Source organism: Oreochromis aureus, linkage group 8 (assembly GCF_013358895.1).
Source record: "Oreochromis aureus strain Israel breed Guangdong linkage group 8, ZZ_aureus, whole genome shotgun sequence".
Taxonomy (NCBI): Eukaryota; Metazoa; Chordata; class Actinopteri; order Cichliformes; family Cichlidae; genus Oreochromis; species Oreochromis aureus.
This window is the reverse complement of record NC_052949.1, coordinates 28,588,065-28,611,574: the sequence shown is the minus strand read 5'-3', so window position 1 is coordinate 28,611,574 and position 23,510 is coordinate 28,588,065. Positions and strand designations below refer to the sequence as shown.

Genomic DNA, 23,510 nt, shown 5'->3' with positions numbered 1-23,510 from the left:
ACGAGTTCAGCTAAGCTAGCGAAACAGTAAAGACATAGTGAGTGCATACTTTGGCTATAAACTAAGGAGTGAGTACACAGAGAGTGTGCTTTGGATGAAGCACGTGAAGATTATACTATGAAAACAGAAGTTATCTAAAAGTTTTTAATTAAATTGCTATGCAGATAAGCTACTCAAAAACACCACTGTGTGTTGGAACAGGAACAGGAAGTGATACTCTACCGCAGAGAGAGCGAACACCAAGTGACAGCGCAACCCGAAAACAACACAAGACCTTTCTCACATTTGCCTAAAATTATCTTGATAATCACTAAGAACTGTGCTGAGTCATTGCACTAAACTGAATCTTCTGTAGTGAGCGAAACATTTCAGAAACACACCAGCATTAAAGTCAAACATGATGCTGTTACTGTGATGGTCCAGAATTCCTTTACTACTTCAGGATCTGCATCAAGCCATCAGGTCCTGAGCTTAATTTTAATCACACTTGGGATTCACAGTAGGAAACTGGTCAGACTGAGACGATCAGACCAGAAGTCAGCAAAGGCAAAACCAGGGTTCTATTTCACTCCGCCAGCAGCAATCGGGAGAAAGTAGGCCATGGCATCTTCCCCAAAAGTCTTGGTGGAACCTCAAGAGCCTCCTACTTTACCTCATTTTGATCCTGTGTAGCCAGACTTCAATTGATCTACTGGTGATGCCAGACTTAAGGTTTGTCTAGTTCGCCTTCGGCTGGAAGCACAGGAAAGGGAGCTGGTGCGTAAAACATCGTTTGATCTCAAACTCCAGATTCGCCAGCTGGAGATTGAAGCTAAGAAGGAGGTAAAGTTAAAACGGCTTGAAGTGGAAGCCATGAGGCTTTCACAATGCCAGACTTTACCCAGGTCACCTGTTAATTCAGATCCTTTGTGTTCATCTGGTAACACCTACAGATTTGATGTCAGCAAAAATATTGCTTTGCTGTCAAAATTTAGAGCGATAGAAGTTGATTCCTACTTCAATGCTTTTGAAAGGATTGCAACAGCACTGGAATGGCCAAAAGAAATGTGGGCTGTGATATTGCAACGCAAGTTAATGGGCAAAGCTCAGGAGGTTGCATCATCTCTTTCTATTGATGATAGCATGCTATATGGTGTACTTAAAGAGTCCATTTTACATGCTTATGAGCATGTACCAGAGGCCCACAGGCAGAAGTTCAGGAATCAGAAGAAGTCTAATCAGAGGCGGAGCCAGACATTTGAAACACCCAGGGCTTAGCCCTAAAGGGTAGTATGCATGTGGGATTTTTTTTTTGGGGGGGGGGGGGTTAGAAATGACTGAAAGATTAATTGGCTCTGTTTTGAGTTTTGTTCAAAAAAGAATGACTTCATATAGGGAAAAATATATATCACATATGCACTAAACCCCAATTCAATCAGACCCAGAACTGATCCGGAATTAAAACAGGACTACTGTCACGGCGAGTGAGATGAGCCGTGTGGAAAATAAAGGAGGATCCAAACGCAGGCACTTGTACAGGTGAGAGGGTGGTTTATTAAACACAAAAAGAAATGGACAAAACAGCAAACGGGACCGACAACTATCTAAACTGAGAACAACTAAACTACTGACACAAACCAGGACCTGAACATGAAGGAGGATGAGCGGAGGTAGCAGACGACGGACAGCAGGGAGACACACAGATGAAGCAGGATGGATACGCAGACGGACCAGCAACTACAATGACTAAAGACGTGACTTAAATACACACAGAGAAACACAGGGAGATTACACACAGGTGGTGGACACAGCTGGGAGTAATTAACAAGACGAGACAGAGGTAAAACTGAACACACTCACATGAGACGCAGACCTTCACAATAAAACAGGAAACAAGAACACTACACAAAGACGCAGACCCGACACTGAGAGACACATGGAACTAAACCCACACAAAACATGAGAACATAAAACCTGCGAACAAAAACCCTAAACCAGAATCACAGTAATATAATATATCCCAAATAATCAAAACACCAGACAACCCCAAAAGACTCCAAGATGCAAAATAAACCAAAACATAAAGAACTCAAAATACTGGGTCGAAACTGACCCAGAACCGTGACAACTACAACAGTTCAAAATCAGGACTACTTAGGACTTAACCAAGACAGAACCAGAATCAGAACTGGATGATAGTAGCACTAAAAATCATCATAGACCTGCACTACACTTATTTTTTAATTCTACCAAAGTACACTATTTAGATTCAGAAAAGTTTATATAATTATTTAGCCTTGTTGTGCAAACAAGCCTGCATAACTTAATAAATATATAACTTGAAAAATAACAAACCTAAAAAGAAACACTAGCTACGAGATACATGAGTACCTATGATACGGTGATACTTTTGGTAAACAACCATTTGACTAACATGTGTCTCACCTGCTCTTGTTCCATCTCTGTTCTGTCCTCATTCTCCATCTCCCTCTCTGTTCCTCTCTCTCCCTCTCTGTTCCTCTCTCTCCCTCTTTGTGCTGACAATCATCAAATATACAGTTGAAACCAGATATTTACATACTCTTCAGATCAAAACACAAACACTTTTTTAATTGTAACATCAAATCAGACTAAATGTTTATTTTAATATAAATATAAAAAACATATTTGTTAACTTTAAGAGTAAAGAGAGAAACTATCTGTATTTCTTAATTGCAAATGGCACCAAATTGTATTCAAAATTGAGCCACACTTATGGAGCTCCACAGTTCTTTTCCTGGTGTTTTGGTTGACATCTCTTGATTTTCCCATTTCAAAGAAACAGGCTCTGTGTTTTGCCTTATATGGATCCACAGGTGTGCCACCAATTTACTCACATGGACTCTACTAACCTATCAGAAGCTTCTTAAGCTCAGAATGGAATCGTCTGGAGTTTTCTTATTAATTAAATCAAATCAAATCAAATCAAATCAAATCACCTTTATTGTCACATCACATGTGCAGGTACACTGGTACAGTACATGCGAGTGAAATTCTTGTGTGCAAGCTTCACAAGCAACAGAGTTGTGCAACTTGTGTAATCAACTTGTGTAATTAGTTGTGTAATTAACAATAAACTTAGTGTACATGTACTCCTAAATTTGATGAAAGTGATAAAAAATAGACAGCTCTGTCTCTCTTTATTCTGACATTTAACTAATTCAAAAGATATTTCAATATTTATTTATCCAAAACAAAACAAGTTTACTCTAAATTGATGTTGTACAGTAAAAAAATGTTCTTGTGTTTTCCATAAAGTGTATGTAAGTATCGGCTTTAAACTGTGAATATACTGCTGTGTATTGAAATTCCTCTTGTTTTGCATAGAAATATACTGAACAACATACAAAGCATAATATATAAAATACTACCTGAGTTTTTTCTTTGAAAGAAGCCCCTTATGTCCATTCTTGCATATCAGTACATTACTGAAACCGATTTATTTAGCCGTGGAGGGTAACAACTGAAAATATGAAATAAACACACATGTAAGCTAAGACTCTCTAAAGCAGGGGTCGGCAACCCTAGGCACGAGTGCCACCATTGGCACGTGAAGGGTTAACTGATGGCACGCATGACCATAGCTGAACTGGCCATCGGGCATAAGGGCATTTGCTCGGTGGCCCGATTTTTTTTTTTTTTTTTTTGGTGGTGGATGGGCCAGACGCTGGTCGGTGTGTAAAAATAACTCAGTTGTTTGGTGGTGGCTATGGCGGAGCTTCCACAGATTCAGTAAAATTAACAAGTGGTGGAGGCCAGCAGGTGGATGAGGGAAGGGGAGGCAGGAGGAGAGACCCGAGGCAGCCGCCGGTGTTGTGCCCAAAAGTGATTGTCTGCCAGAAACTGATTGCCGGCTGCGCGTGCTCCCGCGCAGCCGGCAATCAGTTTCTGGCAGACAATCACTTTTGGGCACAACACCTGTCGGAGCGTCAGGTGAACTGAACTTCAGGTAAGAAGTTATGACCTGCAGTCTATCTGGGTCAGATATAAACCAAGTTTAGGTGGAGTTTATTTTCGTTGTGCTGACTTTTTACAGTCAGTTACAATAACTCGTGCCATTACTAGCTAGCATGACGGAATTTATATACTGCTGGGCGGGTGCTATGATTTTATTGATAGTGAACTTTATTTTATTCATAAGGTTAGTTAGTAGAGTTGCCAACCATCCCATACAAACGGAATCGTCCCGCATTCAGAGAAATTATTACGCGTTTCGTGTTGAGCTGAGAAGGAACACAGTTTGTCCCGTACTTCAGCCAGGATGGAAAAAGACACAAAGCTGGAGTTACTGTGTCTTTGCTGCACAGCTGCATCTTCTTCTCCTCTCATTCTCTCCCCTCTCTCTCCTGTTGCTACTTCAATCGTGAAACTGATCAATGATCAGCTGATCAGCTTTTCTCTCTTGTTTGTTTATCGCTCACTTTGCGCCAGAAAGAGGAAACTGCCGGATGTCGCACTAAACAACAGCTGCACGTTTAAGCTTGGTCAGCTGTTGTTAGAATGTATTTAATATTAATTTCTAGAATCAGCTGATGTTTGCTGGAGCCACAGCTGTAAAAACTGCTGGTCATGATATTGGTTTGTATATCTGGTGAGAGGGAAACATGAAGATGAAACCAGGAGATGTCCTTACTAAATCATCAGAGCTGAACAGGTGATGGAGAAACAGGTTTACCTTTTGGGTGACATGAATGAGTTGAAGGGAAGTTATGAACTGTTTCTGAGAGACAAATAACACCAGGATCCTTTTCTATGTAGCTGACAGCTGGTAACTGTGCAGGGGCGAATCTAGCAAAGTTTTGCCAGGGGGCCAGGTAGGGCATTAACAGGGAAAGGGGGGCACAAAGAAATACTTTCTTATTCTCATTTAAAATGTCTGGCTGTTATTAAATAATTATCTGAAGCTTACAACCAAAGTTTTTATCTGACGTAAAATGAATAGAAATCATACATTTACCAACAAGACCGTGTACATCACTGTCACAACAGCGTTTGTTTTCATTCAAAGGCTTTATGGCTTTAATATCTGGTGGGCCGGTCTTTAGTCAAAATGCATCCATAGACTCGAGACACAATGCATTTTTGGGACTTTCAGGTGTATGGACCAATGTTTTATTTTCTGATCAAACCAGAAATCTTTAATGAGCAGCTAGATTTGTCTCGCATTAACTGGCTGAGTTAATGCCAGTTAATGCGACATTGAAGCAGCTGGAATCTACAGCTGTGCATGTTCATGGAGCTTGCATTTTCACCTGCTGGACATCACTACCTGACAAGTTTAACTGTCTTCAGAACATTGCAGAGGCCTTATTGACAGTATTTGGCTCTACATATCTGTGTGAGCAGATTTTCTCTCACATGAGTGTCCTCAGGTAGCCGTCTGAATGCTGGACACTCGGAGACCTGTGTCTCTGAGTGGGGGACCAGAGATCACATTAACATGTGTGTCTCTGTATTAACAAACATACCATATTGGCCCAGTTTATTTTTCTTATCATTGTTGTGAGGAGACCATAAATAGCATTTGTATTTTCTGTTGTACAGTTCATTTGCTGTTATGGAGTTCTTGTTATGAATAAAAAGTGTCTTTTTTTGTTTCAAAATAGCTGATAACTATTCGCTGATAGCTGCCAACATTTGCAAACAAATATAATTCTATGAAGTGGTTCTATATAATGTGTAACTGTTAATATAGAGCGTTATTAAATTTATTGCTAATGCAATCATATGGCACACTGACTTCTGAGGAAATTTTAAATGGCACTCGCCATCAAAAAGGTTGCCTACCCCTGCTTTAAAGTGTATGATTCTTAAGTTCCCCTCCGTGAATCGCTACCTTATCGTGGTGGATGGGTTTGTGTGTCCCAGGGATCCCAGGGGCTATCTTGTCTGAGGGCTTTTGGTAGGGTCTACCATGCCAAATTGGTCCTGGGTGAGGGACCAGACAAAGAGCGATTCAGAAGATCCCTATGAGAAGACCATAGAGAGAACAGTTTACCCTGCCCGGGATGCTGATTTGAAGTTTGCCCACTAACAAAGAAATGACCAGTCTGAAATTTTAATGGTAGGTTTGTTGAACAGTGAGAGACAGAACAATACCAAATAAATCCAGAAAAACGCATTTCAGAAAAGTTATTTAATTCTAATTTTCATGAAGGAAATATGTATTTGATCTCCTATTAATCAGCAAGATTTCTAGTTCCCATGAGTGTTTTTTACAGGTAACGAACTGATACTGGGAGCCTTCACAACTCGTTACCTCTTTTTTTTCTTTCCCTCTTGTCCACTTGGAAAAATAAATCTGTTGGGCATTTTTTGGCCTTCAGACAATAATTCTGATTGCTACAGTGCTGGACAGGACAGGCAAAATAAATAAATAAATAATAAATTGATCATTTCTTTGTTAGTGGGCAAACTTACTGCCTGTACTGGCTGTCTTCACCAATATCCATGGGTAATTGGTAGGGATCATAAAGGAGTACAAGTACTTGGGGACCATCTGCAACAGCCACCTGAGGTTCTCCCCCAACTCTGAGGTCAACCTGAGAAAGTTCCACCAGTCGATGTACCTCCTTAGAAAATTGAACTCCTTCTCTGTCACTAATAACGTCCTACTGACCTTCTACTACACCTTTATTTAGTGCCATGTCATTTTCTAAGGTCTGCTGGTTCCATACCATAACCCTGCAGCACAACATTGTCAAGTTGTGCTCTAAGAGTATTTGACTTGCAGCTCCCTGAGCAACTCCACCCCAAGTCACTACTCCACAGACTCCCCCCAAAATGGGACATTTTGCCATTTTTTGCCATGGGAGGAAGTACAACTACGTTGTCCATCTTTTATGCAGTCATTGTTCTAATAATGGGATGGAGCCAAGTGATGATCTCTTACTTTTTTTCCCAAAGGTGGATGTAGCTTTTGATAGTAATGGAGATTCTAAGTGGTGCTATTAAATCAAATGAACTACTCTTGGTTCACTTCTGTGTTTTACCAGGCTATGAGTTTGTAATGGATGAATGTATTGTTAAAATCTTTAGTTTGTTTTATAGCATCCTTCAAAAGAAAAAATTCAATTTGCTAGTAATTCTGATATTTACAATAACTGGGCTGCTGATAGCATATCTTTGTCTAAAATACGGATAGTGACTTACTACTCATAAAAAACTGACTATGGTAGTAACACAGCTGTGTACGGTCTGTTCACCCACGGTCACATCCTGTGGGTTTCTGGGTGGGAGTTTGACACTGAGTGTATCCCCAGTCACTACTGTCCACACAAAAATGCAAGATTGCAGGGAAATTTTGGCTTTGCTTTTGTACAGTGGGAGTAACGGGAGCAGTGTCATCCATCTTTTATATAGTAATTGGCTGCAACACGTTCATCCATAAAATTAGCAGTTTTCTGATATTTTCAAACTAATTTTAACAGATTAAAGTCGGCTGCACTGAGAGATAAATTTAAACACTTTTATTGCTAGTTCAATATTTACCTTATTGTTCCTTAAAAGAGACATTACGCCCTTAAAAGTGGTCAACATCCAAATATTCTGATGCTCATCACTGTCTATCTCCACTCACTGCCCACCTTTCTTTTTCATCAGCGGCTGATGCAAGATATTATTCCAGTATCCTTTTAGTTTATAACCAAATGTCAACAGTCTTAAAGTCTTTTTTAAAAGGCATAACTGATAGAGCTGACCACATTTAGTCCAATAAAGGACATCTTTGACGTTTGGTGGGTGATGTAGGCTCTAACTAAAAGTTATGAGACAAGTGGCTTTCCAACTGAGGGAACACTTTGTGTTTAGATATAAAGCCTATTTTTATAACAATTCTCACCAGAATGGGTGAGAATTACAATGTTCCAAGCTTTAAACTGTTTTTCATATGTAGAAACAAGCACCTAAAGATAAACTGCATATTTTATAGGGATATTTAAACATTTCAACTTTTATATGGCCACAGATGGTGTCAGAGCTGTTCCAGAAGGTTCAGGACAGTTATGTTCAGCAGAAAGAGTTGGGCTGGAAGAGAAGGGGCCAGCGCCAACATTCCACTACTGCCGCTTCGCATTTCCTCCAGTCCTTGACTGAACTTACCACCCGCTTGGAGAGGTACCAACAGAGGAAATTGGCTGATACAGAGCGTCATTATCAAATCTGTGGATTTGTTTGGAAGCCAGCTCATTATCATCAGAAGGCATACATTTTCACTGCTTGTGTAGAAACTACAGCTTTAGCAAATGGGTTTGGTTCATAGTGCTGTCTTCATTTACTGTTGAGCCTATGTCTCTATGCCAGTAAAAGCCACTGTTAATTTTTCAGGCAGAAATAATTTTTGAAGCATAAATTAAATAGTTTTGACAGATTCATTTGTATGATACAGGTCTTAGTTATGATTATACAGCAACTTTTTTTGACAAGTAAGCAAACGGTAGACACTGATGTCAACACAAAATATAGGATTTATTATTTAAAAACATTTGCAGTTCAGCCTTTCTTGATTTTAACTCTGCCTTTACAAATAACCTGTGTCTGTGTTTTTCTTTGATATTCTAGATGCAAAACTTCCTTCATTCATTGTCTGAAGCCAAACTATGTCAAGGTAACAAGATCAGTTTTACAGTAATACACGTATTTCTTTTCCATGAACTTGTGAGACATGTGTAATGTAGAACAATTTTTACACCACCCTAAGTCATGAGGTCTAAATCATCAGTGAGGACCCTAACCCTAATTCTAACCCTATTTAGAATAATGAATAAAAATCGAGTTCGGTTTACCTTTTTCCCTCAAAAAAGTACTATTTGCTTGTCTAGTAAGGGTTAGGGTTCGAGACTTGGGTTGGTATCATTATTACTGACAACTCAGGGCTCAGAAGTTTAAAGAATGTCAACAATTTGAAGATGAAGCCTGTGGATTGGGTTGCCATGAAATTACATTAGTTTTTCTTAGGTGTGTAATGCTTGAAATGTTGAGAACTGGGGCCATGAAACCAAGATGCCAGTTTTTGTCAACTACTCTGCTGTTTACCAATATGTAGCAGTAATGCTTGCACGTCCATAATAAGCAGGTTTTTTTGAAGGACAGTTTTTATTTACAGTGCAATTTAAATAGACTTTTTCCGTTTTTCATTCTTAGACAAGACATGCCATCACATCACAGATGTCATCACAGTTCTTTTTCCAGATTCTATTAATATTTGGTTCCCAGTGGGAGCCAGCTAAATTGGGTTCTGAACCTTTTTTGTTTTTCTGGAAGGATTCAGATTTAGGGTCACAAATCGGAACAAAACATTGGTACAACAGAAATCTCTATCTCTAGTATTATGACATTCATTACTATTCATGAAATTGGAGATTTTTTTTATTGCAAGACAATGTATAACATTGTGTTACTTCTCACATGTTTCTTATCAGCTTCCTGGTATCTTTGATGTGGACTATGTGTCAGCACAGCTGAGGCATGCGGGGTTGCTGGAGATCATTCACATCCGGAAAGAAGGTTTTCCAATAAGGATTCAGTACTCCTACTTTGTCTCAAGGTGCTGCAAATATACATACAGTGCTGAGCTCATTGCTAAAAGATAGTTTGCTTCTCACTTTCCTCCAAGCAGATGATCATTCATGAAGGTTAATGTCAAACTACATGCAAATATTCACTCTTTCAGTTTAAATTTATAAACAAAAATTCAGAGTGTTTCAATTTCAATAAAACAGTGGTGTGAAAAACCAGAGTAAACACATAAGTGAATCTAAGATAGATGATTGTATTTTTTTTAATAAAAATGAACAAACAAAAGAAAATGTGAAGGGAGAATGGGTCCTGAATGTTTTTCAATTCAATTTCAATTCGTTTCAATTTTATTTATATAGTGCTAAATCACAACAACAGTGGCCTCAAGGCATTTTATATTGTACAGTAGATTTTTCGGCTTCCAAAATGGGGAATAACAAAAAAAAGTTTGAGAAACACTGCCATAAACATATGCAGAAAGCTTATTGTTGACAGATTTAATCCATTTGTCAAAGTCTAAAACTAAAGACATTTAATTTTTTGTTTAGTTTCTGTTAATCATAACAACTTTGGCATGCACTTAAGTAGGATTTTTATTATAGGACTGTTACTTTTATCCATCCATTCTCTTCCACATATCGGTACTTGTATTTTATTTTAATTAATGTTGTGGTAGGTAAATAATCTAAAAATGTCTTCCGCCACTCCCAATTTTGGGATCGCTTTTTAAAAAGCTGTGTTCCTATTTTTAGACCTTTTTATTAATCAGTTCTAATCTTTTTGTTTTCATAGCACATATTCAGTGATGACATGTGTCAACTATTCTCTTGTTATGATCTAATATAATATTATAAACTACTAAATTCCATGTGTTAAGTGAATGTAAATTCCATGACTGTAGTTTCCTTAAGCACTAATTTCCCTCCAGGTTGCCTTGAACCAAAGAACCAAAGTTCATGATCAATAAGGATTGGTGGCCATTTAAATCTGATATGTTTAAATCACCTTCTGTTCTGGAGGGCTGTGGCTCAGGTGGTAGAGGGGGTTGTTTCCCAATCTGAAGATTGGTGGTTCACTCGCTGGCTCTTTAATCTGCATGTTAAAGTACCCTTGGGCAAGATACTGACTGCATGTTGCCCCCTGGGCATCCATTTGAGTGTGTGTACAAATGTTGGACAAGGTGCTTAAAGGTCTTAAAGGTGTCATGTCTTTCTGATCCAGGTATGGGGTTCTGAAGGCCCAGCAGTTAAATGAAATATCAGACAGAGATCAGACGGTGACTCTGCTGGAAATACTGGGTGCTGAGGAGGGACAGTACCAGCTGGGACTCACCAAGGTGACAAATTGTCCAATCATCTCACCACTTAGTTTTGTTTTTTAATTTAGAAAGGTAAAGCAGATTTTTATTTGCTGTATATACAACTACATTTAGGTGTTCCTTAAGGAGCAACTGTACCAGCAGCTGGAAGAAAAATGGAGCAGCACTCAAACATGGGCTGCCATCACCATCCAGAGAAACATAAGAGGTTTCCTCTGCAGGAAGAACTTCAGATTCTTCAAACAGAAAGCCATTGTCATCCAGAGCCACATTCGAGGACACCAGGCCAGGTCTACAGAGGGAGAGGGGAAATGCAATCTATGACATTCAATGGTGTGTGAAAAAGTGTTTGGCCCCTTCTTGATGTCATACATTTTTGTATGTTTGTCACACTTAAATGTGTCATATCATCAAACAAATTTTAATAATAGACAAAGGTAACACAATTAAGTAAAAATCAGTTTCCAAATTAAGGTGTTTATTATGAAGGGGGGAAAAATCCAAACTTACATGGCCATGTGTGAAAATGTGACCCCCACCCGAATTATAACATCAATTACTTGTGGCAATTGTGGTAAAAGACCTTAGAACTGCAGGCCTCACTTGCCTCAGTTAAGGTCAGTGTTCATGACTCCACCATAAGAAAGACACTGGGCAAAAACAGCCTACAAGGCAGAGTTCCAAGAACCAAAAAACATTGCTAAGCAAAAGGAACATAAAGGCTTGTCTCAGTTTTGCAGGAAAACATCTTGATGATCTCCAAGACTTTTGGGAAAATACACTGTGAATTGACAAGACAAACGTTAAACTTTTTGGAGGATGTGTGCCCCATTACAGTTGGTGTAAAAGTAACAGCATTTCAGAAAAGGAACATCATACCAACAGTAAAATATGGTGGTGGTAATGTGATTGTCTGGGGCTGTTTGGCTGCCATTGATCCAAAACATACCAGCAAGTCCACCACTGAATGGCTTAAGAAAAAACAAAATTCCTCCACAGCACTCTAAAAGACTCATTGCCAGTTATTGCAGGTGCCTGATTGCAATTGTTGCTGCTAAGCAATGGTCCACACATTTATTAGGTTTAGGGGGCTTTCACTTTTTCACCCGGGGCAATGTAGGTTTGCATTTTTTCCCCATTAATCATAAACACCTCATTTAGAAACTGCATTTTATGTTTACTTGTGTTATCTTTGTCTAATAGGAAAGGAAATCAGGAAGGGGGCAAACAGTTTTTCATACCACTGTGTGTGTGTGTGTGTGTGTGTGTGTGTGTGTGTGTGTGTGTGTGTGTGTGTGTGTGTTTTGATACACTGGAGATCAAGAGTTTTAGAAGACCCAAGTTTTTAAATTTTTTTATTGAAAATTATGCAGTTTAATGTCTCATTGCACTCTGAAATGAAAGCATAGTGGAAATAAGCAATTGGTGTTTAAAAAAGAAATCATAGAATCAATTTATAGACCAAAATGTATTCTAAACATTTGACTCATCAAAGTAGCCACCTTTGGCACATATAACAGATGAACACACCCGTGGCATTCTTTCTACAATAGAACTCAAATATTCTCCCATATCTGTTGCAGAAGTTCCCATAAATGTGGACCTTGTTGGTTGCTTTGCTTTCACCTTTTTTGCAGGTCATCCCAAACCAGCTTGATGGGGTTTAAGTCTGGAGACTGTGCTGGACACGCCGTGTTTTCAAGCTTACCATCTTGTTCTTCTTTTCCCAAGGTGGTTCTAATATAGCTTGGACTTATGTTTTGGGTCATTATCTTGCTGTAAGATGAACCCCTGACCAACTAGGTGCATGCCAGAGAGTATTGCATGGTGCTGCTGAATGCTGTGGTAGCTGTTTTGGTGCAGGGTGCCTCTCAGTCTTTACAAGTCACCGACCCTGGATCCAGGCACACAGCCTCGGACCATCATACTTCCTCCTTCATGTTTGACAGTTGATACCACACACTGTGGAACCATCCTTTCTCCTACCCCCACTGCATACAAAGATCCTGCGTGATGAACCGAAGATTTCAAATTTTGATTCGTCAGTCCATAATTGCTTCTTCCAGTCTTCTTGCTGCAACTCGTCCTGTCAAACCTGCAGCTCGAAGTCTTCTCTTCATAGTTGAAACTGATACTTGTTTACCACTATTAAGCTGTGCTTGAAGCTGTTGTCCTGTGAGCCGCCTATCACGCAGCAAATGCCACTTACTCTCAGTGTTGCCAACTTAGCGACTTCATCGCTATATTTAGCGAGTTTTCGGACCCCCTTAGTGACTTTTTTTCTAAAAAGCGACTAGCGACAAATCTGGCGACTTTTTCTGGTATTATTGGAGACTCATTTATGACGAATTTTTGACGTGAAAGCGCGTATTCTGAACGAGCATGACGTCATTTAGCGACTTGTAGCAACTTTTAGGACAGCCAATAGCGATTTTTCTTACTGAGGAGTTGGCAACACTGCTTACTCTATCTTCCGGTGGTACATACCGTACAGGGGCCGATGAGACCATGATGGTTCCTCCTCTTCCTCAGGTTTGTGCTGCCTGAGGTATTCATTGAGCATGCAGTTAGTTGGGGCCATCTGCCTGAATACATCCTGTATTCGTGGATGTTTGTTGTCTTATCCTGGACAGTGGAGCTGACACTTACCAGTCCCCGGCCTCCTTCCTTCCGCTTAGCATACAGCCTCAGGGTGCTGGACTTGGGGTGAAACCCTCCATGCATGGTCAGGAGCTTCCTGGTCTTGAAGTCAGTGGCTTCTATCTCCTCCTTTGGCCAACTTATTATCCCAGCAGGGTACCTGATCACAGGCAGGACATAAGTGTTCTTACCTGCAGAAGGTAACCACAAAGTACCCTCTGCACTCATGTATCCGGTCTTTAAGTCTGACGTCACTAGCCGTGTCTGGGCAGTGTTGCCAACTTAGCGACTTTGTCGCTATAGTTTTCAGACCGCCTTAGCAACTTTTTTTCTAAAAAGCAACTAGCGACAAATCTGGCGACTTTTTCTGGTGTTATTGGAGACTTATTTATGACGACTTTTTGACGTGAAAGCGCGTGTTGCTCTTACTCTCAACAAGCAGCGGGTGCTGCCATGGGCACCTCGCTCGTGCCAAAGCGCTCACAGGCGGAGGATAGTCCTCCCCCAGCTGCTATCAGGGCAGGAGATGTTCACACCTATGCGTCCAATTGCAAATGCGCACGAGCAAAGCCGCCGCTCCCGCACTAACTGTAACGCAGTCAATTCTTCTTTTACTGTTATGCTGTTTTGTGGATCACAAGGTTTAAAACTACTTATTAACACACACACACACACACACACACACACACAAAGTAACTCCACCAGAGTGCCTATTTCGGGTCACTTTTGCCGGTCCAAGCCCGGATAAAGGAGCAGGGTTGGAATTGTGACATTAAAAAAAACAATAATTGCTAAAAGAAATTTATTTGTAGTTCTAAATAAACTCTAAATGCATTTAGGACATGCTTTACTCACTTTATGTCTTGTTCCACGTTGTTATTTCTCTCTTCAACTACGTAGGTTACAATTACATTAGCATGACCAATTATGCAAATTAGGCGATGACGTCATTTAGCGACTTCTAGCAACTTTTAGGACAGCCAATAGCGATTTTCCTTACTGAGGAGTTGGCAACACTGTGTCTGGGCTCAAACTCTGCTACAGGTCCATAAATCAAACGATCACTGTGGCATCACTGAGAGTTGAAAAGTCTAAAGTCTTTCATCTGTAATAAAATGATCAGCGTTCTGCTCTACCAGGTGTAACAATTGAGTTTAACATCCAGGCATCCATGAAAACAGAATTTATGACATTTAACAGAGTTAGAAATTAGCAGGAAGTTAGCTCGCTAGCTTCTATCTAAATACAATATAGCATGTCCTGATTGAGGGATTTTGGAAACAAATTCAAACGTACAGCTCTGCTATCACTTCCAACATAAATGAAGACAGAAAACTAAACAGCAGTGACGTTTGTAGGGTTACTGAAGTTTGGCTAGCTGGTATATAATGATGTGCTACGTGATCGCTAGCGACACAGCTATGTGAGCATAATATAAACACGCTAACTTTTTTCCACTCGATAAATGTTAACGTGAGGATTCTCGGTGGTCAGGAACAAATATAATCACATGGCAGGATGCTGTAAACGGACCAAACTTCAGTCAGGAGAACAACTGAGATAATCCATCCACAATACGAGGTTAGTCATTCATATACTGCTGCATGGGGTGGGCTGTAGTTACGTCGTAAGGTTTTAAAAACTGAGCTTTAAAATGATTAGCGGTAATAAAAGCCGAGGGAGGCCAACAGTGATCACTGACTGTTTTTAGGAGCTTTTTGAGATTAAATAGAAGAAAATACAAAACATTAAACATGTTAACAACACAAAAGCCATATTAAACGCAGACTACTTTAGGCCCGGAAGCAGGATTCGTCACGTCATCACTTAAAGACCGGATTGAGTCATGGGCCTGTTCATCTTAGCCGCTATGATGCCCGACAGGAGCTTCCATGTGACACTGAGGCAGGTTGGGGACTGGTCCCTTCTGGGGGTCCTTGGGGATCAGGACTGTCTGACCTTCGATTAGCCATTCTGGATGTCTCTCATTGACTAACAGCTGGTTCATTTGTGCCACCAGACGCTTGTGAAGTGCAGTGAGCTTCTTCAGCCAGTAGGTGTGAACCTACTGGCTGAAGGGGCCTGGTGCTGTCCAACTCTTCATACATACTCAGACCCTTTCTTGGATATCTGCCACTGTGATGGTTACTGGAACCTGTTCAGGGAGGTTGCTGTGGTGTGCTCTCAGATCCCCTAGCCACTGAGTGGGTTATGACATTATGGGTTGCGTCCTTCTCCCATATGCTCTTCCAGTACTGCTCCGTATCCAGCCTTGGTGGTGCTGTTCTGTGATTTATTCTCCTGCCGTCTATCTTTCTGATATACCTCTTCAAGCTGCTGTCCAAGTTTGTGAGTCCTTGCTTGGCAGTTTCCAAGGCCTCAGGCATGGACAGCTTGTTTACTACTTTGGCTAACCTCCCTCTGTTAGCCAGCTAGCTAACTAATATATGGGTCATTCCTACTATTCGGTGCCATTTCAGTGTGATCACTCTTCATCAAAAAATACAAAATTTTGAATTATTTTAACATTTCATCTAAAAGAGGGATTTTCAACCTATAAGAAAAATGTATCAGCTAAGGATATTATATTATAATATTTTTTAAAATCAAAGTCTTTACCCATGACGTGCCAAATGTCCACCCTGTTACAGGACATTCAATTTTCTATTAATAACTGTTTTGAATACACAGTTATAGTAATATTTACATTTTCTAAAAGCTACAATGTCCCTTTTCAAAATCTGCAAGGAAATTTCAAGGAAGTATTTTAAACAAGCATTATATTGAAAGAAGACAGGTTCAGTTTTAAGACAGTGTAATTTCAAAAGATTGTTTTTAGATTCAAAGGGAATATAAAAAAAAAATTGGCTCCATTTTTAAGTAACTTAATTTTGCTGATTCATTCCCTCCCAATAACCAAAGAGACATGCATTATGTTTGTTGATTTGATTTAATTAACAAAAGAAACACACAGGTAACAGGGTGGACAGAGGAGAAACAGGGTGGACAGGAGGTAACAGGGTGGACATAACATCAGTGACAAAAAATACCACCTTAAAGAAACTTTGAACACCTTCACCATGCCCGTCCAACCAACACAGGTAGATACATGTCCACATTAAACAAGCAAATTTTCACTGTACACCCAACATAATGAACATTTTTCTCTCACACCTTTTACCTATGCAACAGACCAGCAACTCCAGTTTTTTCAAGGAAATCCCACACTTTCCTCTCCAGCTGAACTGACCTCTTATTCAAAGGTGTTGGTTCTTTCATCAGACACACAACCTGGTCATCCCTATACCAGGTTATGTCCTCACGTGGACTTGGCCAGTGGAACTTGTTGGTCCCGTTCTTGTGCATGCATTTCACTTTAACATCCTCTTCAACCTCCAGAATGATTCCTGGGTAGGGTTCACCATCGTAGTTGATAATGCACCACTGACCAATATGATCTTTTGTGATGTTCTCAGGCCGGGTTAGTCCCTCAGTGCAATGTGGACTTGCCTCTTGACTAAGGCTTATCTCCTTCAGGCCATAGCATTCACAGTCCAGTACACCTTTGTCTGCCTGGCAAAGGCAGGTTATGTCCCTGTATTTTATTGTTCCTGGAGAGAAACTGAGTACTTGGTGGATTTTCATGGTTCCTTTGACAGGCACAAGTGTCGGTCCATCAATAATTTCTTTTACTTTCCTCTCAACATCATCTTCTCCCACAAAAAAAAGTTCCACTGAAGTGCCCATGTCTCTCAGCTTGTGAAACATGGCTTCTGCGTTGGGGATATCAGCTGATGTTTTTGAACCCTTTTTTGAATGGCTCTTTTGAGAGCAGGTAAAAGTTGCCCTTTTGTTTGTATTGTGTAGCTGGACCATCGCTGAAGACATGGAGGTGTTTGATAAGAGGGTATCTTTCTCTGATCATGTCTAACACAGGGTCAAGATGGGCCCATATCGCAGGGGGATCATGCCGCCTGGAAGGTGAGATAGAGCAGAATGTTACTGGTGACTGTTCAGCTGCAGTGTACAGTACTCCAGTATGTAGGGTTGCCTGCTGGTGTGACCCTCCGAAGTGGACTGCTTGTACTTCTTGAGAATACTTACAGGAGTAGTTCTCACTGAAATCTACATGTAGCAGACATTCATCGTTTCTCAAATTTTCTCTCAGTTGTCTGTAGGCCCTATACTGCCATCGGATATTAAAGACGTGCCGCCTAAATCTGAGTAGTCCGTCATGAAATTCCCCTGCAAGTGCATCCTCTGTTGTCATGACAGTTGTCTTCACTGTAATTGTTGACTTTTTACCAGATACCTCTCCATCATTTAATTTTTCATTCTCTTCTAGAGACCACTTGGTAAAGGCTATCTCTGTGTTGTTAGGAGGTCTCAAGAGTGTGTGTGTTGTACTGAAACAGTCTTTGCACTCACCGTATGCACAGACTTTGGATTTAGCATCACACATTGTTGCATCTACCATCTCTTCAATGTGTTTTGTTGCTGACAGACCTTGGACGTACAGGGCATTGGCCATGAACTGTAAGTTCTCATGTGTCCTGCACTGACAGGTTTCACGATCAGCTTCTGTGGGCACCACAACCCAAAATGGTCTTAAGGTGCAGAAACAAGAATATGAGACCTGATGCTCAGTTTCTGAAAGAAACTTATGGTGCAGATTCTTCAGTGAATCAGTTAGCAAACGTTTCTGTTTTTTTATTTTCTTTTGAGTTACAGTTTGCTTTCGTCCTGTTGTCATCCGACTGACGTCATCTCTTAAGAAGAAGGCCTTTATTTTCTGCTTGCAATCAACTGGTAATCTATTGCTTTCCTTTCTTTCAAAGGTTATGAGCCCTCCATCTTGTCTTTGAACACGCTTTTTTGAAAAGCCTAGAGCTGTCTGTGCAGCCCTCTGTAGCCTGTATTTCTTTATAATTTTTCCTATTGTCGTTTTTGCAATAATTTGCCTCTCTCGTTCCTTTTTGGTGTTTTTGTATTTATTCCTGATTTCCTCAATGATTGATTCCTGCAGTAATAGTCTTTTCCTAATTGTGTTGCTAACTGTTTCATGACGCAGCAGTGCATCCACTTTAGAACGTGGGGATTTTTTTTCCCCACCCAAACGCTGGCACCTCTTCTTGTATTTTTCTTTTTTTCTCTTTTCCTTTTCCAACAAGGCCTTTAGCTCTTTAATTTCATTCTTGAGTCTCCTTCTTCCCTGTCTAATATTCCTTCGTCCAACAATGTATTGCCTACAACACAGGAAATATTGTCACAATTATTATATATACATGTTTAGATAAATGTTTAGATACAGTATAAGATAGACGTTGGATATTATATGTTTATAATGTATTAGGCAGGTAGACTCACACACACACACACACACTCTCTCTCTCTCTCTCTCTCTCTCTCTCTCTCTCTCTCTCTCTCTCTCTCTCTCTCTCTCTCTCTTTTAGGGCAAAATCACGTTTTATCATTCAAATACAAAATCTACCTAATCAGCAAAGCATTGAACTGTCAACTCTTCTTCTAACCTTGAGGGTCCTGGTTGTGGGGCATTTTCTGGCTCTAGGGAATATTCTGGACTTAGGGGAGGAGTATTCATAGCCTCAAATTCTGTCCTGCCTTTGGCACTAGCCCTCTGCTTTCTTTTCCTTTCTCGCCACTGCTTTCTCTGTGCTCTCTTCTGTCGTTCACTGAGATCTGCCACTTTCTTTTTTTTCCCTTCCTCTCTGTCCTTTCTCCACTTCTCTTTCTCTTTATTGAGATATATCTGTCTTCTCTCAGGGTCAGCATCACGACGTGCTCGGTAGCGCCGCTGCTTCTCCGCAGCAGACATTGGTGCCATTCCCTGAAAAATGTATACTATTCAAAATCTTCAAAAAGTAGATATATCTACAGGTTAATAATAATTACCAATACACACTTGTATAAATAACCCTAAACACTAAACTTCTATCATCTTCGTCCCCCTGTTACCATGTGTCCCCCTGTTACAGTGCATAGCAATAACAGGGGTGACGGTAACAGGGGGAGATTTTATGCTAAACTTAGCCATTACTACTAGTATGATGAACAACAAGCTAGTACATGGTGACCACTAAGAACCATTTTTAACATGTTTATTAGCCATATTATAAAAATTACAAAAAAAAAAATTGTTTCCACTATTAATAAGCGTAACAGGTTGGACGTGTTATGCTTTGCCACATTACAAAATCTTGCTAAAACATTCAAAAAGGGTTGATTAAAGAGTGGTACTTACTCGTCTTCTTCTTGAAAGTTTTCCTCCAAAATATGTTACATCCGGGAGTGTCATGTGACTAAAAGAATAATCAGGTGATGTGTTCTATGGAATTCTTATCAGAGTAACAGGGGTGACAGTTGATTCAGGGACACAACATTTTTTAAAGATTTTAAGTATTAAACATGCATTAATAATAAAAAGAACATTTGATGAGGAACATTAGAAATAAGCCAATCCAGAAATGATGAAAAATCTAGATTTTTTTTTTTTTTTTTTTTTTTTTTAAGTTATATTTGTAACTGAAGTCGAGAGCAAGCATGACTGGGGACATAGTACTTTAGTGACTTGTGCTAAAATAAAAGTAATTTACTTTTAATGTATTTATCCTGTGTATATATCAATGTGTTCTATGGTAGAGGGGTTAAACATACAAGAAAATGGTTTAGAAATAAGCATTAGACAAGTTTTACACTAAATATACCATATTATGTCATTAGGACTGAAATGGCACCGAATAGTAAGAATGACCCATATATATATATATATATATATATATATATATATATATGAAGAGGTATATATATATCTGTGCGTGAGCTAAAGATAAAGAATCTGTTCTTAAATCTTAGGCAGAAGACAAAAAGACTTAGAAACCTGTTCACTATTTTTTTTCTATTTCTATTTTCAAACAGAAAGCAGTGTAAAAGTTAAAACTAGTCTAGTTCAACATGCGATCCACTGTATATATTTTAAGTTGTTAGTAGGTTGATTTTGAAGCTATATCAATGTGGATGTTTAAATGCAGGTCTGGTTAAAGAAACAGAACACAACCTTTCCACTGGATTGAACTGTAGGAGCTCATTGATTTTTTGTGTCTCCGAATACATTGACATTCTAACAGGAAGACAGTGATGAAGAGTGTGCACATGTTCTGAAACTACACAAACCCAGAGTACATAAAAAACAGTGAAGATGCATTTAATAGTGGTAGTGAAAGGGTAAAGTCCTTAAAGGGTTTTAGGACACTGCTTTCGGTTATGTACAAATGTAATCCCTTGTGTGCTGCTGCTCTTCTTCTACTTTTAGGAAGTACTACAAACGTTTGAAGCAGTCCTTCACTCAGTTCGGGGCTTTGATGCTAATAACCAGGAATACCATTAAGAGACATCACTGGAGAAAGGTATACATGAGAGAAAGAAAGTGTGAAAGAGAGAGTGAGAGAGAGAGAGAGAGATCCTCACTGCGAAGGCCATGTCTGAGTTTCTTGGCAGTCTCATAATTTCTAAATTTCTTATGGCATAATCTGTTCTAATTCACATGCAAAACCAGCAGCAAAAGAGTAGGCTCATAAGTAATCGAAAAATCATTTTTAGCTCATCTTATTGTGGCATCAATCTGTCCATAATTCACAAGAATCAGTACTCTACAGTATTGGTCAGGTATTTATCAAACCTATACAAATTAATCACCTAATTGGTCCTCACCCTAATCCGTCTTTAAGTCTGACGTCATTAGCCGTTTCCAGTTCCAAACTCCGCTTCAGGTCCCAAAGTCATACGAACACTGTGGCATCACTGAGAGTTACAAACTGCCAAAATTCTTAAATATTTAATAAAATGATCCGTGTTGCTGCTCTACCAGGTGTAGCAATTAAGTTTATGAAATTTAACAGAGTTAGAGGTTAGCAGGGAGTTAACGCGCTAGTTTCCACCTAAACATAATATACCTTGTTCTGACTGAGGGCTTTCTGAAAAAATTAAAACATACAGCTCTGCTATTACTTCCGACATAAATGAAGACAGAAAACTAAACAGCAGTGACGTTTGTAGGGTTACTGAAGTTGGAGTCCTGAAGAAGGCATATCTTTGTGACTGCAGTTTGGAGTCCTTCTTTGTCCAAATGATGTGTCTCCAGGTTGAAATGAAGGACCTTTCTGATGGAACGAATCAACCGCTCCCATGCTCTGCCATGGTTTTTATCCAGTTGGAGGATTAAAGATCCATTTCACTCCCTTCAAAGGAAGTGCATCACAGATCTTTTCCTGATTCCACTCTTCCATAGCACGTCTCAGCTCTCACTCTGCTCTGCGCCCACAAAGTTGGTTTACATTGTCGGAGAGCAGTTCTTGAACCTGACCTCGTCTTGCAATGAAACATCGTAAAGTGTTAATGAAAGAGTCGGTGTCAAGAGATGAGACGACCTTAATATGTACCACTCTAACTGCCAAACAGTTAAAGATAACTCCTTACTGCTTCCCCATGCTTCGCTTAAAATGGACCAAAGTAGTCCACTCTAATAAAGCTAAATGGGGGTATCTCAGGGGTCACTCTGCTTTCAGGCAAGTCAGCCATCTGCTGCTGGCCTGTAGCTCCATGAAACCTTCTGTGGATCACACACCTCGACATAATGTTTCTAATTCAAGTACCAGCACTAGGAATTCAGTATTTCTGATGCAGCTTCGAGAGTATGTGGTTCTTTCCACCATGACCCACCTCTTTATGAATATGTTGTAGAATGAGATTAGAAATGTGAAGATCTTTAAGGATTATGACAGGATGCTTGGAATATTCTAACATGACAGCCCTACTGAGACGTCCACGAACTCACAGCACATCATCCTCCAGAACAGGATTCAACTTATATATGTGGCTTATATATGTGGCTTCATTTCACACTCTCTCCCCTTTTGAGGCAGGAAATTTCTTCAGCATATCCTTTCCTCTGACAGAACTTGATTGTTTGCATCTCGGCATCACCAATCTCTCCCAATGAAAGAAAGCCATTGTGGAACTCAACACTATGATGAGCACCTTCAGACTGAGTTGTATCAGAGGCAAACTGGAAATGTGTCTTGTTCTTTCTGCAATGCAAGAGCAATGTCTTGAACCTCAAACTCTAACCATCACCCTGATGAGACGAGTCTAGGATGAGGAAGGACTTTTCAAAAAGGTCAGAGGATGATCATTATCATGTGCTTGTGAGACATCAATAGCACCAGACACCTTGACTTCAGGGTCTTCATGTGGAAGTTTTTGCAAGTTCTCTTGGTTCACAGGCCAATTGTTCTCTGGCTGTGTAAGAAATGCCGGACCAGATATCCTTTTATGTCACGGCTTGCGGGACAAGCCATGTTGAATTTAATGAAGGACCCAAGATGCAGGCAGCTTCTGATGCGAGTGAGTTTTATTAATTCGGGAGGCGAAACAAACAGAAATGTAACGGGCATGAAACAGAACCTAAGAATAACCTAAACTGGAGAAAACGAACAAAACAGACCTGAAATGGAGAGGCAAGAATACTCGGGGAAACAGAAAAACAGAAAGACGCAGGGAAATAACACAGACGAACCAGCAACAAGCAGGAGAAAACACAGGGGGCCTGTCTCAATATGCGTACTTGTACTTGTGTTCTCGTGTACTCGTGATACGTCATCAGTCAGAGACCAAGTACTGTTCCAATTCAAAGTACACATCAAGCTGAGAATGCGAAAAATTCCCGGATGTGTTTTCGCTCCACCCGTTTTATCGAGCATGCATCGGTGGTGACTTGTGTGTACTTGGTACAGCTAAATATCCCAGAATGCATTTCGTCCAAAACTTAAACACATCAATAGCGGAGAAGTCCGACTAAAAACTTTTAAATATTACTCTTTCTCGGTCACAAAATAAACTTTAAAGTTATTTTTAGGCGAGAATGTAGCTGTGTAAACTTCAAATATCTGCTCGATTTATCAAGATATCACATATTTGCAAAAGTGCTCCGACGTTTTCGGGA

The 23,510-nt window shown here is 39.9% G+C and overlaps 2 protein-coding genes across 2 annotated transcripts in view; one reads left to right on the top strand and one right to left on the bottom strand.

Moving 5' to 3' along the window:
* myo15b (myosin XVB) overlaps positions 1 to 23,510 on the top strand; it is a 104,950-nt gene that overhangs the window by 29,895 nt on the left and 51,545 nt on the right. The window contains exons 15-20 of the mRNA XM_039616257.1: positions 7,985 to 8,133; positions 8,578 to 8,623; positions 9,438 to 9,562; positions 10,756 to 10,870; positions 10,967 to 11,142; positions 20,823 to 20,916. Coding sequence (XP_039472191.1) covers positions 7,985 to 8,133; positions 8,578 to 8,623; positions 9,438 to 9,562; positions 10,756 to 10,870; positions 10,967 to 11,142; positions 20,823 to 20,916 — 705 coding nt within the window. The remainder of the gene's footprint in view (positions 1 to 7,984; positions 8,134 to 8,577; positions 8,624 to 9,437; positions 9,563 to 10,755; positions 10,871 to 10,966; positions 11,143 to 20,822; positions 20,917 to 23,510) is intronic.
* On the bottom strand, positions 16,718 to 19,436 carry LOC120441421. Its single transcript, XM_039616335.1, has 2 exons — positions 19,024 to 19,436; positions 16,718 to 18,738 (listed from the first exon to the last, which is right to left on the bottom strand). The coding sequence occupies exons 1-2, from the start codon at positions 19,335 to 19,337 to the stop codon at positions 17,280 to 17,282; spliced, it is 1,773 nt and encodes a 590-aa protein (XP_039472269.1). The 5' UTR covers positions 19,338 to 19,436; the 3' UTR covers positions 16,718 to 17,279.